This window comes from Vigna unguiculata, chromosome 3 (assembly GCF_004118075.2).
Source record: "Vigna unguiculata cultivar IT97K-499-35 chromosome 3, ASM411807v1, whole genome shotgun sequence".
In the NCBI taxonomy this organism is placed as follows: Eukaryota; Viridiplantae; Streptophyta; class Magnoliopsida; order Fabales; family Fabaceae; genus Vigna; species Vigna unguiculata.
In genome coordinates this window covers 50,933,992-50,960,801 of record NC_040281.1, presented here as the reverse complement: position 1 = coordinate 50,960,801, position 26,810 = coordinate 50,933,992, and the positions used below count along the sequence as shown (strand labels likewise).

At 29.1% G+C, this 26,810-nt stretch overlaps 2 protein-coding genes across 2 annotated transcripts; both read left to right on the top strand.

The window, feature by feature from the left end:
• Positions 1 to 11,266: 11,266 nt before the first annotated feature.
• LOC114178764 lies at positions 11,267 to 15,152 on the top strand. The gene is made up of 3 exons (XM_028064844.1): positions 11,267 to 11,711; positions 11,795 to 13,373; positions 13,632 to 15,152. Exons 1-3 carry the CDS (start codon positions 11,348 to 11,350, stop codon positions 14,806 to 14,808), a joined length of 3,120 nt encoding a protein of 1,039 aa, XP_027920645.1. The 5' UTR covers positions 11,267 to 11,347; the 3' UTR covers positions 14,809 to 15,152.
• Positions 15,153 to 19,954: 4,802 nt separating this feature from the next.
• LOC114175517 (lysine histidine transporter 1-like) lies at positions 19,955 to 21,749 on the top strand. The gene is made up of 6 exons (XM_028060273.1): positions 19,955 to 20,148; positions 20,244 to 21,021; positions 21,115 to 21,220; positions 21,326 to 21,417; positions 21,505 to 21,573; positions 21,651 to 21,749. The coding sequence occupies exons 1-6, from the start codon at positions 19,955 to 19,957 to the stop codon at positions 21,747 to 21,749; spliced, it is 1,338 nt and encodes a 445-aa protein (XP_027916074.1).
• The last annotated feature ends 5,061 nt before the right edge of the window (positions 21,750 to 26,810 follow it).

Sequence of the window (26,810 nt, the reverse complement as noted above, 5' to 3'; positions counted from 1 at the left end):
AGAAATATGAAGCTAAAGATTTGGTGTTCGCCATGGTGTGGTGTGTGGGTGATCCAGAGACAAATGAAGAAGTTGAGAGGTTCAAGAAATAGAGAGAATAAACTCTAAAGAGGTTTGAGAAAGAGAGAGAAGACGATGAAAAGGTTTGAGGAAGATAGAGAAGAAAATGAAGGGTTTGAGAAAGAGAGAAGTTTGAAATAGATAATAGTGTGTGGGATACAGAGAGATGAAAATGTTTGTTTTTTATTTATTTTTTAAATCTTCAAGATTCGGAGAAGATGACACATAAACGTATTTTTCTGTTGTAGAAAGACAAATTTGAATTCAAATATTTCAGAAAGATTAAAATATTGAAAACTTTGTCATTTGTTAGTTCACATTTGTATAATAGATTAGATTAGATTTCTTAACAAAATCATATATATATATATATATATATATATGTATATGTATAGGTAAAAATATATACTTGATTACTATTTTCGTCAATTTTGTCAATTTAGTCATAATTTTTTTTTCAATCTGATCATAATTTTTGTCAATTTTGTTTAATTTGATTTTTTTGCTAACATCATATAAATCATTAATGGGATAGTAATAGTCATATATCATTTCGTGATTTTTTTACTTTTATTATTTATTATTTATTATTTATTTTCAAATTTTTAAAAAAATGTTCACATGTCCATTCGCCGTGTGAGAGTCACTGTTTTATATTAAATTTATTTTTTATATTTATTATTTTTGTTTAATTTAATCTTAATTTTATTTAAAATTAAATAAATTTATGTTCTCAAAATTAAAATTAAAATTATTTTTTATATCAAAGTTTTAATAATTTTTTTATTGAAATTCATTTTTTATTATATTTTTGTTTAAGATTATAATTAGTTTAAAATTAGAAAAAATGATAAAAATAAAAATTAACAACGTTAATATAAAATCTTAAATGTTACATAATTGTATATTTTGAATATAATAAAACTATTTATAATTAAATATTATTCTTTTATCTTTTAGCTATATTTTAAACAAATTTATTGAAATTTAAAATTTAAAGATTTTTTTTCCGTATAGTTTATTTCATAATTTCTCAACATAACATTTTAAAAAATGTAAAATATTAATCTTTAGGTGTGCTAAATTTAAAGTTGATTAAATATTAAGAAAGTACTTCCACAAAGAAACTTTCCCATATAGTTTATTTCATAATTTCTCCACGTAACATTTTAAAATATAAAATATTAATTCTTAGATATGCTAAATTTTAAAGTTGATTTAATATTAAGAAAGTGCTTGTGCAACACTTTAAATACACATATGATATGAAGAGTCTTTACTTAGAATTAAAGTTACATAACTTTATAAATTATTAGCAAACAAATAAGCGCGACAACGCCTTAAGAGAGAAAGATGTGAGATTAGGATAAATATAAAATGAGGGACCGAATACTGCTAAGAAAATAAATAAGAGAGACAGATAAGGCATTAAGATAAATATAAGGGTTAAATATATTTTTTGTTTTTTAATTCAGCGAATTTTGGAATTAGTTCATTCTAAAACTTTGGACCAATTTAGTCTTCATATTTTGAAATACATGGATTTAGTCATTTTAATCAAATTTTGTTAGGTTTATTTGATATTTCGTACGTATTTCAATATTGTATTTGAGTTGTTTATTAGTGTTAATATAAAACTAACTCTAATTCTAAATTAAAAATATTTAATAAAAATATGCATTTTAATAAGATTATACAACTTAAATTTTGTCTCAATTTGGAGAAGAACAAAAATGCTAAATTTTTAAAAAAAAAATATTTAGACAAATAACGAATATTAGAACCAAATTGAATATTAAAAATTGACCTTGACATGTGACATGATATTGGCTTGACACGTAGAATTTTTTTGTTAATTAAAAAATAAATAAAAAATCACAAAATGACACATGACATGACATGTAGAGATGGCAAATAAACCCGTCCCCGTGGGTATTGCCCGAACCCGTCCCCGTTTTGACGGGGAATCCCCGCATTGACTGGGTATGGGTACGGGTATGGGGAATCCCCGACTTTTTCAGTTGGGTATGGGGATGGGTATGAGGATGTACATATACCCGCCATAATACCCGTCCCCGCCATATCTCCATTCTCGTTTAACCCCTATATATATATATATATATATATATTTTCTATTTTTTATTTCTTTTAATTATTTCATTTGTCATGAAACTCATTCTCATCTCCAATATATTTTTTTATCTTATCATAACCTTTATGTAATTATGTTAAAATGATGTATGTTAATTAAAAAAAATTATGCCTCACATTTGAATATTTATATTATTTTTTAATATTTTTATTTATTATAAATTTTTCTTTCACATGAGAATGTTTATACTCTCAATTTAGGGTAATATAAAAAAAAATTATTTACTTATTATTATTATTAATTTTTGTTTAATTTGAAGAACTCTTTTTTTTTCATTAAAATAATTTTCGTTATTTTTCAACCATTAAGTATATATGTTGATATTTGAAAAGTTTTCTTAATTCTCTAAGATATTTTTCGTCTTATCATACCTTAGTTATGCATTTGATTTGTTTTTTTTCGATAGTCTCTCAAATTATTTCTAAAACACACATTTGTTAGTTTTTTAATATTTTTATTTATTGTTTTTATTTTCATCATGTAGAATAATATTTCGATATATTCTATCTAATTATTTTTTGTTTTATAACTCATTATTAATCATAATGTAATTTTTTCACTTTAAATTCTGTTTGAAGTGGTTAAAATTATATATATATATATATATATATATATATAATGATATTTAGGAATAGTATATAATAATTCACTACAAGAAAAACATGAAATGGTGACTGATTTTTCGTCATTGGTGGTAGTAGTTGATTTATTGTCTGAATCAATGACTAAATTAGTGACCGATTCAATGATCGAATCGGTACTTAATTTAGTGACCAATTTAATTACTAATTTATTTGTAATTTAATGACAAATTTTTTGGTCACTAATGATATTTCTATTTAATTTTAACCACTTCAAACATAATTTAATAATTAGTTCTCTAAGGTATTTTTCATCTTATCATACCTTAATTATACATTTGATTTCCTTTGTACGATTTCTTTCGATAATCTCTCAAATTATTTCTAAAACACACATTTGTTAGTTTTTTAATATTTTTATTTATTGTTTATTTTCATCATGTAGAATAATATTTCGATATATTCTATCTAATTATTTGTTATTTTATAACTCACTATTAATCATACTGTAATTTTTTTCACTTTAATTGTATAAATAACTTTTATTTACTACAATATAAAAATTTAATGTAATTGCTATGAATATTTTTTTGTCACTATCCAACATATATTGAAGTTCAAAAGATACAAAATTTATGTCAAAATTTTATTATTATGTTTATTATTTGTTCTTTGTGTCATTTTGATCAAGTGATGTATTATAAATTTTATTAGTGTATAAAAAAGAGATTCATTATAATTTAAAAAATTGAAGTAAACAAACATTTAAAATATATTTTAATTTGAATATTTGTTTTCCTTTTATTATTATGTTTATTATTTGTTCTTTGTGTCATTTTGATCAAGTGATATATTATAACTTTTATTAGTGTATAAAAAAGAGATTCATTAGAATTTAAAAAATTGAAGTAAACAAACATTTAAAATATATTTTAATTTGAATATTTGTTTTCCTTTTATATTTTTTTGAAATATTTTTTAATTTTATCAACTAAGTTCATCAATGTTGTAGTTTGCAAATTTAATAAATGTTTTGGTTCACATGAAATTTTATTTGGTATTCTAATATAAAATGTAAACAATTATAATTTATTTTAAGGTATTTGGCATCGAAGAAAATCCTCATAATATTAATATTTCATAATATTATGTTTTCTTTACCGTAATTTTTTTTCTTTTATAAAAATTAATATTAAAGTAGTTAGAACACGGGTACGGGTATGGGTACGAGATTATACCCGTTACCCGATGGGGATGGGGATGGGAAAAAAGTTTGATACTCGTTGGGTTTGGGTATGGGGATGGGGATGAATTTTTTATGCGGGGATGGGTATGGGATAGCGAAACCCGTCCCCGCCCCGCCCCGTTGCCATCCCTAATGATATGAGCTACATAAATGTATATTTTTTTTTAAAGAAAAAATTTTAAAAAAATTTAAAAAATTACAAAATGACACGTGATGGTTACTGTTCACATTCCGTTATTTTAATGGTGTTAGTGAAAAGGACTAAATTGAATAAAATTAACGAATATTATAACCAAATTAAAAAAAAAGATTACATTAAAAAAATCCGAAAAAAAGCATGACTTAATGGTGTTAGTGAAAAGGACTAAATTGAATAAAATTAACGAATATTATAACCAAATTAAAAAAAAAATTACATTAAAAAAATCCGAAAAAAAGCATGACCAAACCATTATTTAAACTTTTATTATTTTAGATAACTTAACACTACTGTACGGACAAACTTTTGCGTTATTTATTTAAAAGAATCAACACAACAAAATTTAGTTTTCGTTGAGTTAAAATTGTTTAGATTTTTTAAAATTTGAAAGGGTTCAAATAGTAGGGTCCACGTGGATTGGATGTAGCCTAAGCCCAGAGGTTCATCAATTGATTATTGGTTTTAATAGAAACCCCAACAATTACTTCCACCCATCAATTTCTTCCGCCACTCCATCAAAAACTTTCCAGAGAGTATTTTCCGTAAAAGGGAAGGATATTTGATTTCTGAAAAGAAAAACTTGAAATTAATTTGTTGTTTGATCAGTTGAATATAGAGATGACAAATAAATCCGTTCTCGTAGGTATTGTCCGAACCCCTTCTCGTTTTGACGGGGAATCCCCGCATTGACTGGGTATGGGTATGGGTATGGGTATGGGGAATCCCAAACTTTTTCAGTTGGGTATGGGGATGGGTATGGGGATGTACATATCCCCGCCACAATATTCGTCCCCGCCATATCTCTATTCTCGTTTAAATTATTAAAATATCTACAATTAATTAACTAACCATATATATATATATATATATATATATATATATTCTATTTTTTATTTCTTTTAATTATTTGGTTTGTCATGAAACTTATTCACATTTCCAAAATAATTTTTATCTTATCATAACTTTTATGTAATTATGTTAAAATGATGTATATTAATTAAAAAAATTTATGTTCACAATATTTCTATTATTTTTTTAATATGTTTATTTATTATATATTTTCCTTTCACATGAGAATGTTTATACTCTCAATTTAAGGTAATATAAAAAAAAATTCTTTACTTATTATTATTATTATTATTTGTTTAATTTGAATAACTCTTTTGTTTCATTAAAATAATTTTCGTTATTTTTCAACCACTAAGTATATATGTTGATATTTGAAAAGTTTTCTTAGTTCTCTAAGATATTTTTCATCTTATCATACCTTAATTATACATTTGATTTTCTTTGTGCAATTTCTTTCGATAGTCTCTAAAATTATTTCTAAAACACACATTTGTTAGTTTTTTAATATTTTTATTTATTGTTTATTATTTTCATCATGTAGAATAATATTTCGATATATTCTATCTAATTATTTTTTATTTTATAACTCATTATTAATCATACTGTAATTTTTTCACTTTAAATCATGTTTGAAGTGGTTAAAATTATAAATATATATATATATATATATATATATATATATATATATATAGATATAGATATTTAGGAATAGTATATGATAATTCACTATAAAAAAAACATGAAATAGTGATTGATTTAGTCATTAACCCATATCAGTCACTATTTTTCGTCATTGGTGGTAGTAGTTGATTTATTGTCTGAATTAGTGATTAAATTAGTGACCGATTCAATGATCGAATCGGTACTTGATTTAGTGACCAATTTAATTACTAATTTATTTGTAATTTGATGACAACTTTTTTAGTCACTAATGATATTTCTATTTAATTTTAACCACTTCAAACATAATTTAATAATTAGTTCTCTAAAGTATTTTTCATCTTATTACATTTTAATTATACATTTGATTTCCTTTGTGCGATTTCTTTCAATAGTCTCTCAAATTATTTCTAAAACACACATTTGTTAGTTTTTTAATATTTTTATTTATTGTTTATTTTCATCATGTAGAATAATATTTCGATATATTCTATCTAATTATTTTTATTTTATAACTCATTATTAATCATACTGTAATTTTTTCACTTTAAATTATGTTTGAAGTAGTTAAAATTATATATATATATATATATATATATATATATATATATATATATATATATAATGATATTTAGGAATAGTATATGATAATTCACTACAAGAAAAACATGAAATAGTAACTATTTTATTCCTTAACCCATATCAGTAACTATTTTTCGTCATTGGTGGTAGTAATTGATTTATTGTCTAAATTAGTGATTAAATTAGTGACCTATTCAATGATCGAATCGGTACTTGATTTAGTGACCAATTTAATTACTAATTTATTTGTAATTTGATGACAATATTTTTGGTCACTAATGATATTTCTATTTAATTTTAACCACTTCAAACATAATTTAATAATTAGTTCTCTAAGGTATTTTTCATCTTATCATATCTTAATTATACATTTGATTCCCTTTGTGCGATTTCTTTCAATAGTCTCTCAAATTATTTCTAAAACACACATTTGTTAGTTTTTTAATATTTTTATTTATTGTTTATTTTCATCATGTAGAATAATATTTCGATATATTCTATCTAATTATTTTTATTTTATAACTCATTATTAATCATACTGTAATTTTTTCACTTTAAATTATGTTTGAAGTAGTTAAAATTATATATATATATATATATATATATATATATATATATATATATATATAATGATATTTAGGAATAGTATATGATAATTCACTACAAGAAAAACATGAAATAGTAACTATTTTATTCCTTAACCCATATCAGTAACTATTTTTCGTCATTGGTGGTAGTAATTGATTTATTGTCTAAATTAGTGATTAAATTAGTGACCTATTCAATGATCGAATCGGTACTTGATTTAGTGACCAATTTAATTACTAATTTATTTGTAATTTGATGACAATATTTTTGGTCACTAATGATATTTCTATTTAATTTTAACCACTTCAAACATAATTTAATAATTAGTTCTCTAAGGTATTTTTCATCTTATCATATCTTAATTATACATTTGATTCCCTTTGTGCGATTTCTTTCAATAGTCTCTCAAATTATTTCTAAAACACACATTTGTTAGTTTTTTAATATTTTTATTTATTGTTTATTTTCATCATGTAGAATAATATTTCGATATATTCTATCAAATTATTTGTTATTTTATAACTCATTATTAATCATACTGTAATTTTTTCACTTTAATTGTATAAATAACTTTTATTTACTACAATATAAAAATTTAATGTAATTGCTATGAATATTTTTTTGTCACTATCCAACATATATTGAAGTTCAAAAGATACAAAATCTATGTCAAAATTTTATTATTATATTTATTATTTGTTCTGTGTCATTTTGATCAAGTGACGTATTATAACTTTTATTAGTGTATAAAAAAGAGATTCATTAGAATTTAAATAATTGAAGTAAACAAACATTTAAAATATATTTTAATTTGAATATTTGTTTTCCTTTTATATTTTTTTGAAATATTTTTTAATTTTATCAACTAAGTTCATCAATGTTGTAGTTTACAAATTTAATAAATGTTTTGGTTCTCATAAAAATTTATTTAGTATTCTAATTTAAAATGTAGACAATTATAATTTATTTTAAAGTATTTGATATGGAAGAAATAATCATTCTCCTAATATTAAATATTTGATAATATTATGTTTTCTTTACCGTAATTTTTTTTCTTTTATAAAAAATAATATTAGTTAGAACACGGGTACGAGTATGGGTACGAGATTATATCCGTTACCCGGTGGGGATGAGAATGGAACAAAAGTTTGATACCCGCTGGATTTGGATTTGGGTATGGGGATGGGATGAATTTTTGATGCGGGGATGGGTATGGGATAACGAAACCCGTCCTCGCCCCGCCCCGCCCCGTTGTCATCCCTAGTTGAATGATATTATTTCTTTGGACGTGTCACTTTGATATCCATCTTTTAAACTGTGTTAATTTAGTCACTATTTTTGAAAATATATCTGTTATATTTCTTTCATAAAGTAATTATTAATATTATCAACGATATTAATATTTAAAATTACTTATAAAATTAAGTATTAGTATTTATATTAAAATTTAATGATAAAAGTCATAAACAAAATTAACGGTATTATTAACTTTTTTTCTAAAAGAAAAATTTTAATTGAAATTATTTTCAAAAATTAAGTTTTAATTGACAATTTCTTAAAAATAAATATTAAACTAACACACGTGAACAAAATCATATATTATACGACTAATTAAACATATTTTTTATGTTTTGAAAAATAAATTCTGGAATTGATCGGATTCCGGAAGTAATTGCCCTGGTAGAAGACCACTAAGCCTTCCTCTTCTGATCTTAAAAATTTATATTTTACATGAATTTAGTTCCTAAAAGATTACACTTTTATAATTCAGTCTCTAAACTCATAAAGTTCAGTTGGAATCAAATTTTTTTTAACTAATGTTAAGATTGAAAATTAAATTTTTGAATAAGTTCAGGGAATGTGTAACAATGTTTATATAGTCTTTAAATAAGTAAATTTCATAACAATGCTCAGGAGCTCCTTTTGAAAAAAACAAATACTTAATATTAATTATCTTTGCCAATTATTTTAATTTGTATTTAAAAAATCTTAATTTATAATGCATACTTTCATTTAAAATAACTAAATAAATTATGAAAAGTCATGAGAAAAAGGTAAGTAAAAGTTTAACATTCTTCTTAAGTTGACACGATTGTCGATTTGATGACTACATTTTTAAGATTTGCGACTTTTGTAAATTTTTAATATATTATACGTTTTTGAAAAAAGATTAAATAATTGATTAAGAGTATTCACAAGGATGATAAAAATATTCGTAGATAGAATTTATGGGGATAGTTAGTATGTTTTTTTATAAAAGTGGGTCATTTTGACTCATTTATTATAAAAATGGATCAATTTACTAATTAATTATATGACATGGTCAGTTTATTAATGATTTGATTAATTCTTTTACAAAACTTTGATTTATTATTATAAAGATGGGTTAGTTTACTAATTAATTACATTGTAGATTTAAAATATCAAAATTTTTATAAAATTTTATTTAAAATATTTTTAATCAAATTTTATTATTATAAATTTTATAATAAAATCTAAAATATTAAGTTTTAAAATATAAAAATGTAATTAATTAGTAAAGTGACTCATCTTTGTAATAAATAAATCAAAGAGACCCATTTTTGTAAAAGAACTAGTCAAATCATTAGTAAACTGACCCTACCATTTAATTAATTAGTAAACTGACACATTTTTGTAATAAATGGGTCAAAACCACCCACTTTTGTAAAAGAACCTAGTTAGTACATGCGAGTATTTATTAATTGCGAGTAACGGGTAATAGGTTTTTAATACCAGTTTATAAATGGGTCAGGTACGAATATCATCCTACCCGTACCCGTGGGTATTTATTAACTGCAAAAAATTAAAATTAAAATTAAATTTATATTTTATTAAGTTAAATTTAATTAAAACTAAAATTAAATATATATTTTATTAGGTTAAATTTAATTAAAATTAAAATTAAATTAAATTAATATTTTATTTTTATAATTTTATTTAAAAAATTTAAAATATATGTTTTTAAAATATTCGCATGTATGCATGTATCTACGGGTACCCGTGAATTTAAAAAAAGATCACAAATTTTTTAGGTTGTGTTTGCATATAAAAATTTATTATTCAAGATGATGGATGAAACTTATTTGCTTCCGGAGATTAGACATGATATATGCATATGAATTTGAACGTGAATAAAATATTCCCATCTTTACATAAATGAAGAAATTAGAAGAGAAAGACACCTAAGCTCATACCCATCTACTTAAATGTCCATAAGTTTTTTAAAATTCCAACTTAACACATTTCATGCTTTTACTTAAATGCCTAAAATTTTTAAATTGAAACTTACCTTAGTTTAAGTGATTTTTCAATTATACAGTAATGCATGTTTATATTCTATTAAAGTACTTTCAATTAATGTTGGTTGTTTCTTTTTTTGATCTCATGTTATGTACTTACGAAAAAAATAGTTATAAAAAGGTTATTACTTAAATATGACATGCACAAATTAATAATCAAAATTATTTAAATAATAATAATAATTCTTGTAGATAATTAACAATAATAGTAATAGTAATATTAATTAGATTAATAATAATAATAATAACATTACTAATATAATAATAATATTAAAACTAATAATAATAATATTATTAATAATAATACTAAAAACTAATAATAATAATAATAATACTAAAACTAATAATAATAATTATATTTTATTTTGTATTAATTTTAACAATAAGGGTAAATTTGTAATCTAACATTTTTATCTATTAAAATATTATTTTATATCTATCATATTCATAAAATTATTTACAAATTTTCACAAACTTTATTTTCAATATTCTTCACTTTTACATCTTTATCCATGAAACAAACAACCTCATTTTTCTCTCTTCATTTCTTTAAATTTATCAATTTATTCTTTCTCAAATCCATCATTAAAAACAAACGTATCCTTAAATAGGTACCAGTTGTAAGTAATTTTCTTTTTTTACATATTAGATTACAGGTAAACATTATTTATATATGATCTGACCTCTTGTCATCCATACTTACACTTTTAAAAATAAAAAAAATACTCCTTAAAATTCTCTTTTATAATTAAACTAGACTTGGTCCATATATGCCAAACTTATCACCTGGCCATATCTATGATCATCATCATCTTCAAATCACTTCTAATTTTAATATTAATTTCATAATCTTCTGCAAGTTGAATTATATGCACTTAATATGATTTTTCCTGATAGAATTGAAAAAACGTAATCGAATTAATAAAAGAATATTTTTTTTCGACTTTTAGTCCATATAATTTTGTAATTACATACATTTTCTTAATGGTCCGATTTGGTTATTTATTTTTGAAAAATTAGAGCTTATATTTTTCTTAAAACCTAGGCCAGGGTAGAGCAAGGGTTTTAGCGTGAGAAGCAGCGAACTCCTCCTCGTTCGGAGGCACAGCCATGGCAGCCGTTTCGCGCTTGTTCGTGATCCCAGCGGCGAGGCCCGTTCTCGCCAAAACCATATGCTTCATGTCCTCTTTTTCATCTCGCACGCTCGAACCGTGCGAACCGTCACCTTCCCCTGCGCGCTCCGAGGAAGAATCGCGAAACGTGAGGGTTTGGGCATGGTGGGACTTCAAGAACTGCCACGTGCCCCCGGATTTCGACGCCTCCAAAGTCGCACCGACAATAATGGAGGCAGTGAGAGCAAACGGAATCAAAGGACCTCTCAACATCACCGCTTTCGGCGACGTTCAACAACTCCCCAGGGCTCACCAGGAAGCACTCGCCTACACCGGCGTTCGCTTCATCCACGTCTCCGACGGTTCTTGTTCCTCCCCATCCCTCACTATTATTCTGTTTCTCGTTACTTTCCCATCTTTCATTTACTATAATGCCCTGTTGCAGAGGGAAGAAACAGTGCCGACATTCTCGTTGATCTAATGTATTGGGTTTCTCAGAACCCTCCGCCGGCGCACATATTTCTGATATCCGGCGATAGAAACTTCGCTGGCACGTTACACCGCTTGAGAATGAGTAATTACAATATCTTGCTCGCTACGCCGGAGAAAACTCCCACTGTTCTCCACAGTGCTGCCACTATAGCATGGATGTGGGATTCGTTGCTCAACGGAGAAAGTCTTACTGGGAAGGTCCTCAACCACCCTCCTGATGGGCCTCTTGGCTCTTGGTATGGAAGCTACAAGGAGCCGGTGACGGTGGCGGATCCGGCGACGGAGGAACCGGTCACAGTTGCAGCTCCGCAGGCTACCTCGTTGCCCAATGTGGAGGTCTATGGGCCTTCTAAGATCACGGTTCCTAAGTCGGTTTTGACGAAGATTTGCAATATTTTGAGTTCGCATCCCAAAGGGATGAGCATTGGTAATCTTCGCGGTGAGTTGATGAAAAATCATGTGCGTTTGGATAAGAATTGGTATGGACATAAAAAGTTTTCCCGCTTTCTGTTGTCGTTGCCACAGGTAGATCTTCGGTCTACTGGTGATAGTTCCTTTAGTGTACATTTGGTTCCTGTGGAATCCATGGAACCATGTAAGAACAGCTCTTTGGAATCAACAGTTTCTGATGCTACGAATGAGGAGAAAGGATGTGCAGAGGCACCAAAGGTAAATTGTGAGGGTAAAAGTAAGGTTAGGGATGCTGACGGGAAATTGTCAATTGCCTCGGTCTCTGAAAGGAGTATGGGTGACGATTTAAAATCAGTACAACCGGGGCCTTCAAAAGGGAGACCTGTTGAGGAAAATGAGTTGCGGAAGTCTGCTGTGGATGTGGGTAATGCTCCACAGTCAGAAACTGAACTGCCACATGAGGACAGCAAAGATTCCAAAACTAAGATGGATACCCTAAAAAAGAGTTGTAAAAAATTGTCTGCTAATAACACTGCTAGGTCTAAAGTTGCTGGTATGGAAAAACATACAACTAAAGACAATCTCTCTGCTGGAAATGATCAATCGATGGTGGAAAACAATGTTATGGCTAATTATGAGTCTGGAAATTTTGAAGCAAAGAATAAATGTGAGAATCGAACTAGTAAGGAGGTTGACGATGTTTTTCCAAGCCTATCTCCACCAATTGATGACTCTGAGGCCGCCCAAAAGCCTGTCGGAAGTGCTGAAACTAATAAAAGAAGTCCAACACTGTTTCATTGGATTAGACGGTGGTGGCCATTTGGAAAAAACAATGAAAAATATGATGATTTGACGGCTCATCAGAGGGAGGGGGTTAGTCATGTTGAGGATTCCAAGTTATCTGAACTGGAGCAGACTGTTAGTCAAACTGAAGAGGCCAAATCGTCTGAACTGGATCACACTGTAAGTCAATCTGAAGAACCCAAGTTATCAGAACTGAATCAGAATGGTAGTCATTCTGGAAAGCCTGAGTTATTTTCCAGTGTTTCCTTTTGGAATGATATGGAATCTTTTATGTTTGCACCCAAAGGATCATTTCTTTTCTCCCAGTCAAGAAGCAGGTTAGTGTGCAATTTAGTTTTGTACCGATCATGTAAATTTTCCCGTGCTTTGGATAGTAGAAAACTTTAGGCCTCCACGTATTCATTCGTTCCTTGTTCTAGTCTAGGTCTCAACTACCAAAGAAAAGAAAACATTATAGCAAACTAATTATATCACAAAGTCTGTTGAAAGTGTACCTTTGATATATATGTAATCATTGTGTAGCTACTCTGTGAAAGCGTAATTAATCACTTTATGCTACGTATGATTTCTGCCAGGGAGGATGTGGCGCAAAGGTTACAAAATGGAGGACCCCTGCTTCTCAGATCGCTCCCCAAAAAGGATATCCTTCAATTGGTTGAAATGTTAATAGCAGACAAAAAATGGTTGGAGGAAAGGCCGTCCCAAGCATTACCTTTTAAGCTAACTCAGCCAGTTCATAAGAATTTATCGGTGGACCAATCCCATGGTGGCAATGGTTTGAGATCTATCTTTCTACGCAGATCATCACAATCTCTAGAACATGATGTGGGGAAACACAATCAGAGTGTTCCTCATACACGCATTTCTGCAGCGGCTGTTGAAACAAAACGTATTGAGAGATCTAGAAATGATATATTAGATGACTGTCAGAAACTTGTTAATGAAATAGTAAGGGAACACCCAGAGGGATATAATATTGGTTGTTTCCGAAGACTATTTGTTGATAAGTATGGCTATCATCTTGATATACAGAAGCTTGGTTATCAAAAATTGGCATCCTTGCTACAGATAATGCCTGGGGTTAAGTTTGAGTCTACTTACATGTTTCCTTCTATTCCTGCTGCATGTGATTCTGATTCTGATACTATCCTCAAAACTAAAGCAATCGCTGATAGTCATACAGTCTCCAACTCAGACAGCGAATTATCTGAGTCAACCCTGGAAGATAATGACATGGAATCTGCATTGGAGGAGTTGGGTCCTGTTCCTATAAAAAATTTAGACAAGAGTGGTTTGAGTTTAAAGTCAAGTCAGAAAGCTATAGAACTAGATATATCAAAATCAAAGCATCCTGGTTATGAACTTGTTCTATCAGATGACGATACTTCTGCATCTGAAGGAGATCACTCCTATTTAACTCAATCTGAAGATCAGAGGAAATCAATTTGTAATGAACGGGACAGTTCGTTTTGGCAAACTATGGATTTGTGGCACAGCTGCAAGGAAGGAGAGAATGATGTCACAAAGTCAGACAATGTTGACAGCTTGAATGTTTCTCTGACTCATATTTTAAATTCATCCCGTGACCCAACCACTGCTTTCCCTTCCAAAACATCATCAAATTACACAGATAAACAAAGGGCTCACAAGAACTATAACTTCGTTCTTGATACAGTCTTACCTGACAAGGATGAGTCAAAGAAAACTGATGAGTCAAAGATGCAAAAACAGAGTAATTCCTGCTGCAAGTAGAACCCGAGTCTTAGACTTCCACAATAAGAAATTTGGGATGCCTGGTCTAAGATTACAGATAGAAGGAGATGGTGGTACTATTCTTCACGCGAAGGAATTACTGTTTTTGCTGGCCAGGCCCTGGCATTTCAATTGAGGAAGATTCAGATGGTTGCTATTGCAACTCCAGAAATTCTTCCCATTTTTACATTTACTATATTGTGAATCTTTACAGTTGGAACAGCTGAGTTTTATCTTACTAGGTAATAGGAAATTCTTGACTGCTGGAGCATGTGAGTTTTGGTGTTTACGTGCTGTCTTGGCAGGAACCCTCCTTCGAATAAACAGCTACACGACTTGGTATATCCCTTTTCTTTTCCTTCCCCTTTTGGTTCTTGGTCCTTCTGCACTACCGATGCTATTTCTCTAGCTAACGATGACCCTGAATTCTTGTTTTTCTAATTATCATGTGGAACCACGGTAAGTCTTTTGTTTCTAACCTAAAAGATCTCGTTTAGTTTAAAAACTTTAATATATGTGAATTTTACAACTTTAACATTGTATATTAGTTTTCTGGAAATGTTTACTGATCTCAATGTTGTCATTCATGTGCACACACTACTGGATCTGCATTCCATGGAGCACGATGTTCACCTAGTAGTGTTAACTGATTTTGTTAAATACTTAAGTTGAATTATGTATGACCTATGTGCAAAAGTCTAAAATATACTATAGGCTATAGCATTTGGTTCAAGTATTGGACCATGATTTCGATAATTTGACAAAGTTCATCACTAGAAATATTACAACTCTTCAATAATAACCAGATTCTATGTATGTAAATGCTTAAACTTATGTTTTAATCAATTACTTTGATATATAGAATAATAATATCTTAAAATAAGGAAGAGTCTAGTAATTATGTGTTAAATATGTAATAGTAGGTTTAATATTAAGTAGGTAATGTATTAATCAAGGGGCACATAAGTAATATTACTCATTATTTTATTAAAGGGCTATCAGTGATATTGTTAACTTATACTAAGTGATTTAAGAAAAAACTTTTTTTTTTCTTATATTCATTTACCTAGTGGCTTTAAATCATTAAGTGTTAGAAATTAAAATATTTTTAAAAAATTTGTTAATTTGCACAATAATATTAATTGAAAGAAAATACTCAATTCTAAAATGTTATTTTGTAGGTCTTTACATCATACATATACAAATTATATAAATTAAAAAATATATATAATAAATATAATTTTATTATTATTATTATTATTTGAACTTAAGTATTATTGTTATTTTGAAAACTATGTTTAATGTAGTTGAATTTTATTTGTTTATATTTAAATATTTTAAAAAATTACTGTAAAACAACAAAATTCACCATTAGAAAATATTTTTAAACATTTTAAAGATATTAAATTTAGCTACGTGATGCTAAAAAAGTTGAATTTGATAGCCTCACTATAACCTAAATTAAACACTTTCTGCTAGTACTAGAATAATGACACTATTATGATTATTATAACAATATTTACTTTTGGATTACCGTTGGCCATAAAATGTATTTTATGAACTAAATTAAAATGCAGGCTATGCTTATATATACTAAATAATGTAATATAGTGTTTCCATCTTATTATAATATAATGCATAATAATTTAAATAATAACTATTTTATTGAAATATACCAACTAATTTAAAACGTGTGTGATAGTTGTACTTTGAAAATTTAAATTAATTCATTTAAAATAAAAGCTTATATAATCAACAATATTTTAAATTATTTTTAAAATATTAAGTTTGATTATTTTATATCATTATAGTTTTAAATTTATCAATCTCGTTATATTTTAAAATTTTAAATCCATTTGTAGTTTATCCTTTTTAAAATCTTTTTTTTTTTTTCAATTCGTGAATTTTAAAAACAGTATTCTTTTAATATTTGTCAACTGTAGTTAGTATGAGCCGATAAACCATAACAATTTTACAAGACATAAATTGTTTTTAATTGATTTTCATTTTATAATATGATTTTTTTTCTTCTTCCATCATCACCAATAAATCACCCACCGAACCATTCCAGACACAAAGCAAAATCAGTCCAACCTGGCCATTGAGAACCTGGCCATTAATATTTGTCTAACTTTCATATCTATTAGAAATTAAAAATGATAAAATTTAACACCAAACAAATTTATTATATTAAGATTTTAAAACTAAAATTAACTACAAAACAAAATGCTAACCGTTTTTACGATAGTCAAAGTTGTATTTTTTTTTTGTTTAGTTCACATCAGCTATCAACTTAAAAATCACAAATTTTAAAATCTAGAGATTAAACGACAAATTTAAATTTGGAAGAGCAAAATAAAAAACTTCGTACTCAATTGAGACATATTTAAATGGCAAGTTCTCTAAAAATGCAGTGATATTTATTATTATTATTATTATTATTATTATTATTGTTATTAAACTTTTAATGTTTATAAACTCTATTTAAATAAATAAATTAATTTAAAAATAAAGCATACTTTGTATACACACTCTATTTTATTGTATTCATGGTATAATAGTAATTTAAACAATAAGTGGATTTTTTATAAACATGATAATATTTTAAATTATCACGGTCAATTTAACTAAAAAAATGATATATAATATTATAAAATTGTGATAAAAAAAAATCTTAAGTGTGTTTTAAAATTATCCTTATAATTTATCTTTCATGAAACAGTTTATTTTTAAAAAATTAATAACTTAAATACAAATTTTATATCATTTTCCACAAATATTTCTCAATAGTTATTTTTTTAAATACCATTGATATTTTTTATGATGTTGATGTGTATTATTTTAATGTTTAACTTTAACCGCAAAATTTTATCTTTACTTATATTTAAAATTTACTAAATATTTATAGATCATTAGTTCTCAACTATGTATAGTTTTTTTTTACAATATTATAATATAGTGTTATCATATTTTATATATATATATATATATATATATATATATATATATATATATATATTATCTTAAATTTATCAGAGTATCAAAGTATATTTACAAAGTCAAGTGTAACTTTATCAAATTCAAACAATACATATAATTAAGAGTGTAGATAGTTGGGTTGGGTGTAGGTAAAAATTGTCGCCCAGCCCTAATCTAATAAATAAATTCATGAGTTGGTAAGTTTCTATATTTTTTATTAGATTTAACGTGATGGTAACGAATAAGGTAGAGACGGATTTCGCTATCTCATACTCATTTTTGTAGAAAGAATTTATTCCCATTCTAATATCTAAATCCATCGGATAACGAGTATAATCTCGTACCCATACCTGTACCCTGTTTTCTTATTACTTCAATATTAATTTTAATTATTTTTTATAAAATAATAAAAAATCACGGTAAAGAAAAAAAATAATATTATCAAATATTCAATATTAGAAAGATGATTATTTCTTCGATATCTATTTTGAAATAAATTATAATTGTTTACATATTATATTAGAATACCAAATAAAATTTCAAAACATTTATTAAATTTGCAAATATTAATGAAATCTAGTTGATAAAATTTTAAAATATTTAAAGAAAAGAGGAAAAATAAATATTCAAATTAAAATATTTGAAATGTTTGTTTACTTCAATTTTTTATACACTAATAAGAGTTATAATACATTACTTGATAAAAAATGATGCAAAGAACAAATAATAAAGCATAATAATAAAATTTTGACATAAATCTTGTATCTTTTGAACTCCAATCTATGTTGGATGGTGATAAAAAAATTTATGACAATTACATTAAATTTTCATATTGTAGTAAATAAAAGTTAAGTTATTTATACAATTATAGTGAAAAAATTTACGTATGATTGATAATGAGTTAGAAAATAAAAAATAATTAGATAAAATGTATCAAAAAAGTATTCTACATCATGAAAATAAACAACAAATAAAAATAATAAAAAAAATTAACAAATGTGTGTCTTAGAAACAATTTGAAATACTATTGAAAAAAATCATACAAAGAAAAAATGAATGTATAATTAAGTATATGTAAGATGAAAAATACCTTAGAGATCTAAGAAAAATTTTCAAATATCAAGATATATATATACTCAATGGTTGAGAAATAACAAAAATTGTTTTAGCGAAACAAAAGAGTTATTCAAATAAAACAAAAATGAATAATAATAAGTAAATAATTTTTTTTATATTACATAGTATATGAAATGTTTATGCTATTAAACACTTAAATTGAAAGTATTAAACATTATCATGTGAAAGAAAAATATACAATAAATAAAAATATTAAGAAATAATAGAAATATTCAAATGTGAGACATAAATTTTTTTTAATTGACATACAATATTTTAACATAATTATATAAATTTTATGATAAGATGAAAAATATATTGGAGATACGAATGATTTTCGTAACAAACCAAATAATTAAAAGAAATAATATATATATATATATATATATTAATTGTGAATATTTTAATAATTTAAATGAGGACGCAGATATGATGGGAACGAGTATTATTACGAGGATATGTAGATCCTGTACCCATCTTCATACCCAATTGATAAAGTCGGGGATTTTTCGTAGCCATACCCAATTAATGAGAGAATTCTTCATCAAGACGAGAACGAGTTTGGATAATACCCACGAGAGCAGGTTTATTTGCCAATATTTATGTCTAACTCAATTGATGAATTTGGATTAAGTTAATTGATTCAAATGTTTTAATTTTTTTTTAAATTTGTATTTTTAAAACATTTTTTAAAAATAAACTATAATATCTATACCAAAAGAATAAAAAAAAATTAAAAATACATATTTAATTAATAAAATATTAAGGTAAATTAAATAATAAATATATTACTATTATTATTATTTAATCCTTTTGGTTGATTAGATTATGCAGTGCAATTATAATTTTTGAAAAAGTTATATCTAAAGTGGTAACTAACTTATTGGTTAAATAAATATTTAATTTAGATAAGATTAACTGGAAAAAATCTTTTTCATATGCATATCCGTTGCTTACAAATAGGGAGAAAGTTACCATTCTCTGTAACCAAATAGGGAGAAAGTTATCATTCTCTGTAACCAAGGAACAAGAAGAAGAAGAAGAAGAAGACATGGAAGTAGAAGGTAACGAAAGTGGAAGAACAGCAAGAATGGCAAAAGAAGTTGAGAGAAAAAACATCAATGACTGGCTTCCCATCACAAAATCCAGAAACGCAAAGTGGTGGTATTCTGCTTTTCACAATGTCACTGCTGTTGTTGGAGCAGGAGTGCTGGGTTTTCCCTACGCCATGTCAGAGCTAGGATGGTTCGTTCACCAAATCCTTTTCCCTGTAAATTTCTAACCTTCTGTGATTTTCTTTTTGCATGTTACACGATGACGTTGTTTGTGGTGTGTGGCAGGGGTCCAGGTGTTACACTGTTGATACTTTCATGGATCTGCACTCTCTACACGGCATGGCAAATGATTGAAATGCATGAACCCGAACCAGGGAAAAGGCTCGACAGGTATCACGAGTTGGGGCAGTATGCGTTTGGAGAGAAGCTAGGGCTGTGGATTGTGGTGCCCCAGCAACTAATGGTTCAGATCGGTGTTAATGTAGTATACATGATAACGGGTGGGAATTCTCTGATGAAGATACACGATATTGTTTGTGATGGATGCACTCCCATCAGAAGAACCTACTTCATCATGATCTTTGCTGCAGTTCAGTTCGTTCTCTCCCACTTCCCCAGTTTCAACTCCGTCAGTGTTGTTTCTTTTGCTGCCGCAGTCATGTCCCTCAGCTACTCCACTATTGCGTGGGCAACGTCGCTCCACAGGGGCGTTCAACCAGGAGTGCAATATGGTAGCAGATTTTCAACCGATGCAGGGACTATATTTGGGATTTTTGGTGCCTTGGGAACCATAGCTTTTGGGTATGCTGGGCACAACGTAGTTTTGGAGATCCAAGCAACAATCCCTTCCACACCAGAAAAGCCCTCAAAAAAAGCCATGTGGAAGGGCATGATTGTTGCTTATGTTGTGGTCGCTCTTTGTTATTTTCCTGTTGCTACTTTGGGTTACTGGGCTTTTGGAAACGCTGTTGACGACAACATTCTTCTCTCCCTCGAGAAACCTCGCTGGCTCATTGTAGCTGCTAATCTCTTTGTTTTTGTCCATGTAACTGGCAGCTATCAGGTACATGCATATGCACTGCATAACTTCTCTTCCTCGATCTCGATCGTCGTCTTATATTAAACCATGTGAATCTAATTCTAGTTTTCGTGTTAGGTTTTTGGCGTTCCCGTGTTTGATACATTGGAATCATTCCTGGTGAAACAGATGAAGTTCCAACCAACTTGGTATCTTCGATTCATAACTCGCAATTGCTACGTTTGTGAGTGTGCTTTCATCATCTCTCACACAAAAGTTCCGTTTTCGTCTACTTAATAATTCCGCCAATAAATACAATTTATTTATCTAAATTATTCTTTGTATGCAGTACTTACATTTTTCCTTGGAGTTACATTCCCTTTCTTTGGTGGACTTCTAGGATTCTTTGGGGGTTTTGTGTTTGCTCCAACCACATACTTTGTAAGCAAAATTTCTTTGTCTAAGATAACTTTTTCTTAAAGTAATCAAATGCTGATGTTAATTAACCTATGTCTCAATCGTTTGCAGCTCCCCTGCGTAATGTGGCTTGTCATCTACAAACCGAAAAGATTTAGCTTGTCGTGGTGGGCAAATTGGGTAAGTTGACCAAAATTATTTTGTTTCTTTTTATGTATTTTTCCAAGTAATGAGTTTGATTTTTCTTCTGATCTCAGTTCTGCATCGTATTTGGATTGTTATTGATGGTGTTAGCCCCAATTGGCGCATTGAGACAGATCATACTGGAAGCTAAGGACTACAAATTCTACTCTTGATCTGTTTCGCACAGAGGAAGCTGTTTTAGTAGTCTATTTCTTTTGGTCCTTAGTTTGTTAGACACTTCTATTTTTTTAGGTCTACATTCCTTGTTCCTGAAACATTATTTATCCACTTCTTAATTTTTTTTTCATTAGTTAAAACAATTTTATATTTTGTTTTGATCTGCATCTTTGCTATATCCCCGAGGTCCCGAGCAAATTTGTTATTAGTGTTTTTAAATAACTGAAAATTAATTAAAAAACTTTATAACTGAAAGAAATCGATGTTTTTTTGATTTTTTTTATTCCTCAACCAAACGGTAAGCAAATGGCTAATTCAATTAGAATGGAATATGGTATTTTTTTTAATTAATTAACAATAGGTAGATGTGAGTTTAAAAATGTAAATTCACCATTTGTTTTTATTGTTTTTAACTTCCATTATATTTATCGAAACGATTCACTGGTCTGTCAAAAGAATAATTCTTGAAATATAAAATGGATGGATACATTTAATCTTGAATGTTATGAAGTGTTGGAAAGATACTTGTTGTGAGTGAAATTTTCAAAAACTTGTATTTTAGGTCTGAATTCCTCTGATCACATTAATTGTCGAGATTTATATTTAGATATGACATCTCTTCATAAAATATTTTTTTTAATGAATTGAAATCTCACTTTTAAACGATCTAAAATAGAATTAGAAGCACTCAATCTCAAACATAACGTAAAATAATATTAAACATAAAATTAGGAGAGGAATTATATAATACATAAATAAAAGACTCAAAAAATTATATAACAAATTTTATGACTATATATATTAACATGTGGGAAATCATCCCTGATTTGCCTATTCCTTCTGTTAAGCCGTGATTTAGGCCTAACTTTTAGGCAATTACTGCTTCCAGGATAAATACAAAATAATAACAAATTATTTTATATAATAATATTTGTCACATTCCATAAAATAAAATATTTTATTGTGCATAAATATAAAAGTAAAATAAGTATATTTCTTGTAAGGCCCATTTAAAATCTTTTAACTTTTCTGCTCTAAAGTTAAGGGCTGTCCTCTTGTGCTTGGGTCTAGGGTTGGTCCAATTGATAAAACCCCTTTCTGGGCCTAGGGTTGGTCCAATTGATAAAACCCCTTTCTGGATGTCCTAACCCTCACTTTCACTCTCACAGAAACGCAGCAACCGTTAACCCTTTTCCCCTTGCCCTCACGAAAAGCTCTGCTAGGGTTTGCCCTAAGATTCCCTTCCTTCGAGCTCAAACTCAGTTCCTATTCACGTAAGTCACTCCTCAGCTCATGCTCCTTCCTTTCATGGTTTGTGTTCACTGTATCGTTAGGGTTTGGTAATAACCCGCTCCTTTCTTCTGTTCTGCCGTTCAGTTCAGTTGCTAACCGCCCTAGGGGCAATTCTACCTTCGTTGTGCGGGTCAGAGCGTTTTGCTAGCTTGAATCCCAGGTACGGGAAGTTAGAGCTCTTGTTTTCCAGTAGTTTTGGTCTGTAATGGCGTTGATTTCTGCTTATATGATTTAATCCTTCAATTTGGTGTATGAGAATGCTTTGTATGCTGGTCTGGTTCGATTTACATGGCTGTTGCAGTGAAGAACAGTGGCGAGACCTGTTAATCTCGCCTAAGCGAGTCCATCTCGCCTAGGCGAGATGAAACAGGGAGCTCGCCTAGGTTTTTTGCACGGAAGGTCGCCCAGGCGACTCGCCCAATTTTTGAGCGAGCAGGCAACTCGCCCAGGCGAGAGGGATCTCGCTTAAGCGAGATCCCGCGTTGCGCATGCTCTTGCTTTTGTGCTCTCGCCTAGGCGAGGGGGAGGCTCGCCTGAGCGAGCACGTCTTGCCTGAGCGAGACGTCTCAGCCTGAGCGAGATGCTGGGCGAGACCGTACTGTATTTGAATGTCTGTTGTTCCTGAATGATCTATTTTGGCTGAGAATGATTGTATGATGAATGACATGTATATGATGGAGCATGAGGTATGTTTGGTATGATTCATGAATTGCGTATGACGGGTGGGATTTGATATTGGCATGTGAAATGAATGAAAGGTTTGGAACTAAAGGAATACGTTACTGATGTGAGATGAGGCCCTAGATTCATGGGGTGGTGATGATCCGAGGTATGGATTCGAAATATGATGCGTATGAGGAATTAATCTCGAGGGTTGCTATAGAAATGTAAACATGATTTAATGTTCTCCTATTGCTGAGTTATGAATGTTGGTCCGTGTCAGCGTGTAAATTCCTTGGGGTCTCTAGGCGAGACTTTCGGGGTTGCGCTTCAGTGGTCGGGACGTAATTCCATGGCCCCTGTTAGTGGGTGCCCAAGGTGGTGTCCCATCTGTATAACTAGGTAAGGATTCAAGGTAAGGACTGCATCCTGACACTCTAAGGGGCCAGTTAGTCTCACTTAGAGCAGACTGACTCCTGTGGTGAGAGTAGCAGGAGGCCTGAAATTCATTAAGGGCTAACCTTGTGGTGAGGGAGATTTGATTTATCGTAACACTTGTAACACATAGCTCGGAGATGAGCAGCTCAGAGTCGAGCAGGGATATCCACCACAAGTGCAAGCATCCGCTGAATCCGACTAAGTTATACGTATCCGGATGAGTCGAGTCGAGTCGTAGTGTATTGAATGAGAGTCATAACATGTTCGGTTAATTATATGGATATGTGATGATGAAAATATATTTGACTGCATGATGAATATGTTGTTGGCTTTAGCTTACCCGTTTTGTTGCATGGTTGTGATGTATGTGGCTGTTCTTTCTTGCGATGATCATCGACTTGGTTGATGGGAGCAGATGGGTGAAGTTCTCGTGGTCAACAAGGGAATGGTGATTCCACCGCTTAGCCGTCTGGACTGGATCTTACACTTCTCTTCTTCATGTCTTCTTTAGGGCTATGGCCCCTGTACTCGTTGTCGTTGGATTATAAACTCTTAGTTAAACTATTATCCTGCTTTTGTTGGCATCGTGGTATGCCTGGTTTTGTAGGGGTGACGTTATGAACCCCAGGACTGCATTGTTGATTATCTCTGTGTGACGTTTCCTTTAATTTTATGTATTAAATTAAATGGGGCGTTACATTTCTTCTACGGTCATCATCAGTTTATAATCAGAGAGAAAATAGCAAAAATAAATTAAAATTGTACTATATCGACTTTAAATAAAATATCACCAATTATCAAATATAGGTCTGTGCTAAAAAGTTGTTATAAATGACAATGTAGGAGTCAGTTTCCTTTTCATTAGTTAGCCCATTCACACTAATAACACTCGAGTCCCCATTCTTATCATGTTTCATTATTTATTACGTTAAAAGTTAATTATTAATTTTATTATTATATATATATATATATGGATGACAAATAAATTTGTCATGTAGGTATTGCTTGAACTTAATCTCGTTTTGACAGAAATACCTCATGAACTAGGTATGGAGAATTTTCGACCTTTACAATTGAAAATGGATATAAGGTATACATATATGCCGAGTCTCCATACCCTTCATAATACTCGTCCCCACCACATCGGTCCTCCATTTACCGGGCCTAGTACCTGTTTAAAAAATATCCACAAAATTTTTTAAAATCCGTGTGTACATGTGGATACCCACATACCTGTGAACATTTTAAAAAAATATATGTATTTTTTATAAATTTTTTAAATAAAATTATAAAAAAAGTATAATATAATATAAATTAAAATTTAATTTTAATTTAATTTAACTTAATAAAATATAAATTTAATTTTAACTTTAATTAAATTTAACTTAATAAAATATAATTTTAATTTTAATTTTAATTTTTTGTGGGTAATGAGTACCTGTGGGTACGGATAGTATAATACCTGCACTCGACCTATTTCTAAGCGGATATTAAAGTACCCGCTACTTGTCACTTGCGGGTAATAAATACCCGCAGATACTCACTACCCGTCACAAATTTTATCCTCAAATATCCGTGGGTGCGAGTATTTTTGTCATCCCTATATATACCCGATAACTGTTGGGGATGAGGATGAGACAAAAGTTTGACACCTGGTAGAGATGAGGAAGAGACAAAAGCTTGATATCCATTGGGTTTGAGTATGGGGATGATAGTGAATTTTTTCTATAAAAATAAAAATGGGTATGAGATAGCGAAACATGTTTTCGTTTTGAGTGGCAAATAGGGCCTGGCCCGTCGGGCCTGCCTACAGGCCCAGGAAAAAAACACGGGGCGTGCCAGGGTAGTGAGCTCGAAGGCCAGTAGTGGTCCGACTCGCATAAGCCCGCAGCTCGCGCGGGCTGGCCCGCAAGCCGCATAAAATTAAAAAAAAAAACTTGCACTTGTGTATATTAATTACTTTTTTTATGAACTCTTGCATTAACGTTTCAAATTTTTGTATAACTGGAAAAGACAAGTATTATGTATTTTTTAATGTGCTAAAATCTAAAGAGTACATTGTGTATGTCATAGTATGAATATGATGAAAATGTTGAATTATCAATTTATCATCCAATTCCCCAAAGTCTTTACTTAATTTTGTGAACTTCTTAAAGTTTCCCAATTTTTAAACATTGAAAGTTTTATCATAAAAATTAGAAAATTAAAAAAAATTAAAAAAAATTAAAAAAAATTAAAAAAAATTAAAAAAATTAAAAAGAAGCGGGCCAACCCACGGGCCTGCGGGCTAAGGAATATGTGGGGCGGGCCAGTGTTTGCAGCCCGCATAAAGTGTACGGGACGGGACGGGCCAGTCCGGGTTATGCGGGCCTTATGCGGGCCAGACCGACCTGCATTACCATCCTTAGTTTTCGTCTCGCCCCGTTGTCATTCCTACTCGTATAGGTTAACATAATAATGTAAATTAAATAAATTGTATATAAAAATATTAATTCAAAGATATTTCTTTTTGTTATTGTTGAAATGTAAAAAAAAAAAAAAACTCAATTTTTGTTTGGTAATTTAAATAAAAATTAGATAATATTTTTGTTAATTTTATTAAAAAAAAAGTCAAAGCTTTTTAATTAGAAGTAAATTATATTTTTTCTAAAATTTAATTAACATAA

Coding starts and splice junctions, on each gene's coding strand:
- LOC114178764 (XM_028064844.1), top strand. CDS start 11,348: ATGGCAGCCGTTTCGCGCTTGTTCGTGATCCCAGCGGCGAGGCCCGTT. Junction 11,712..11,794: donor CTTCATCCACGTCTCCGACG/GTTCTTGTTCCT, acceptor GCCCTGTTGCAG/AGGGAAGAAACAGTGCCGAC. Junction 13,374..13,631: donor TTCTCCCAGTCAAGAAGCAG/GTTAGTGTGCAA, acceptor GATTTCTGCCAG/GGAGGATGTGGCGCAAAGGT.
- LOC114175517 (XM_028060273.1), top strand. CDS start 19,955: ATGGAAGTAGAAGGTAACGAAAGTGGAAGAACAGCAAGAATGGCAAAA. Junction 21,418..21,504: donor TTGCTCCAACCACATACTTT/GTAAGCAAAATT, acceptor AATCGTTTGCAG/CTCCCCTGCGTAATGTGGCT. Junction 21,574..21,650: donor TGTCGTGGTGGGCAAATTGG/GTAAGTTGACCA, acceptor TTCTGATCTCAG/TTCTGCATCGTATTTGGATT.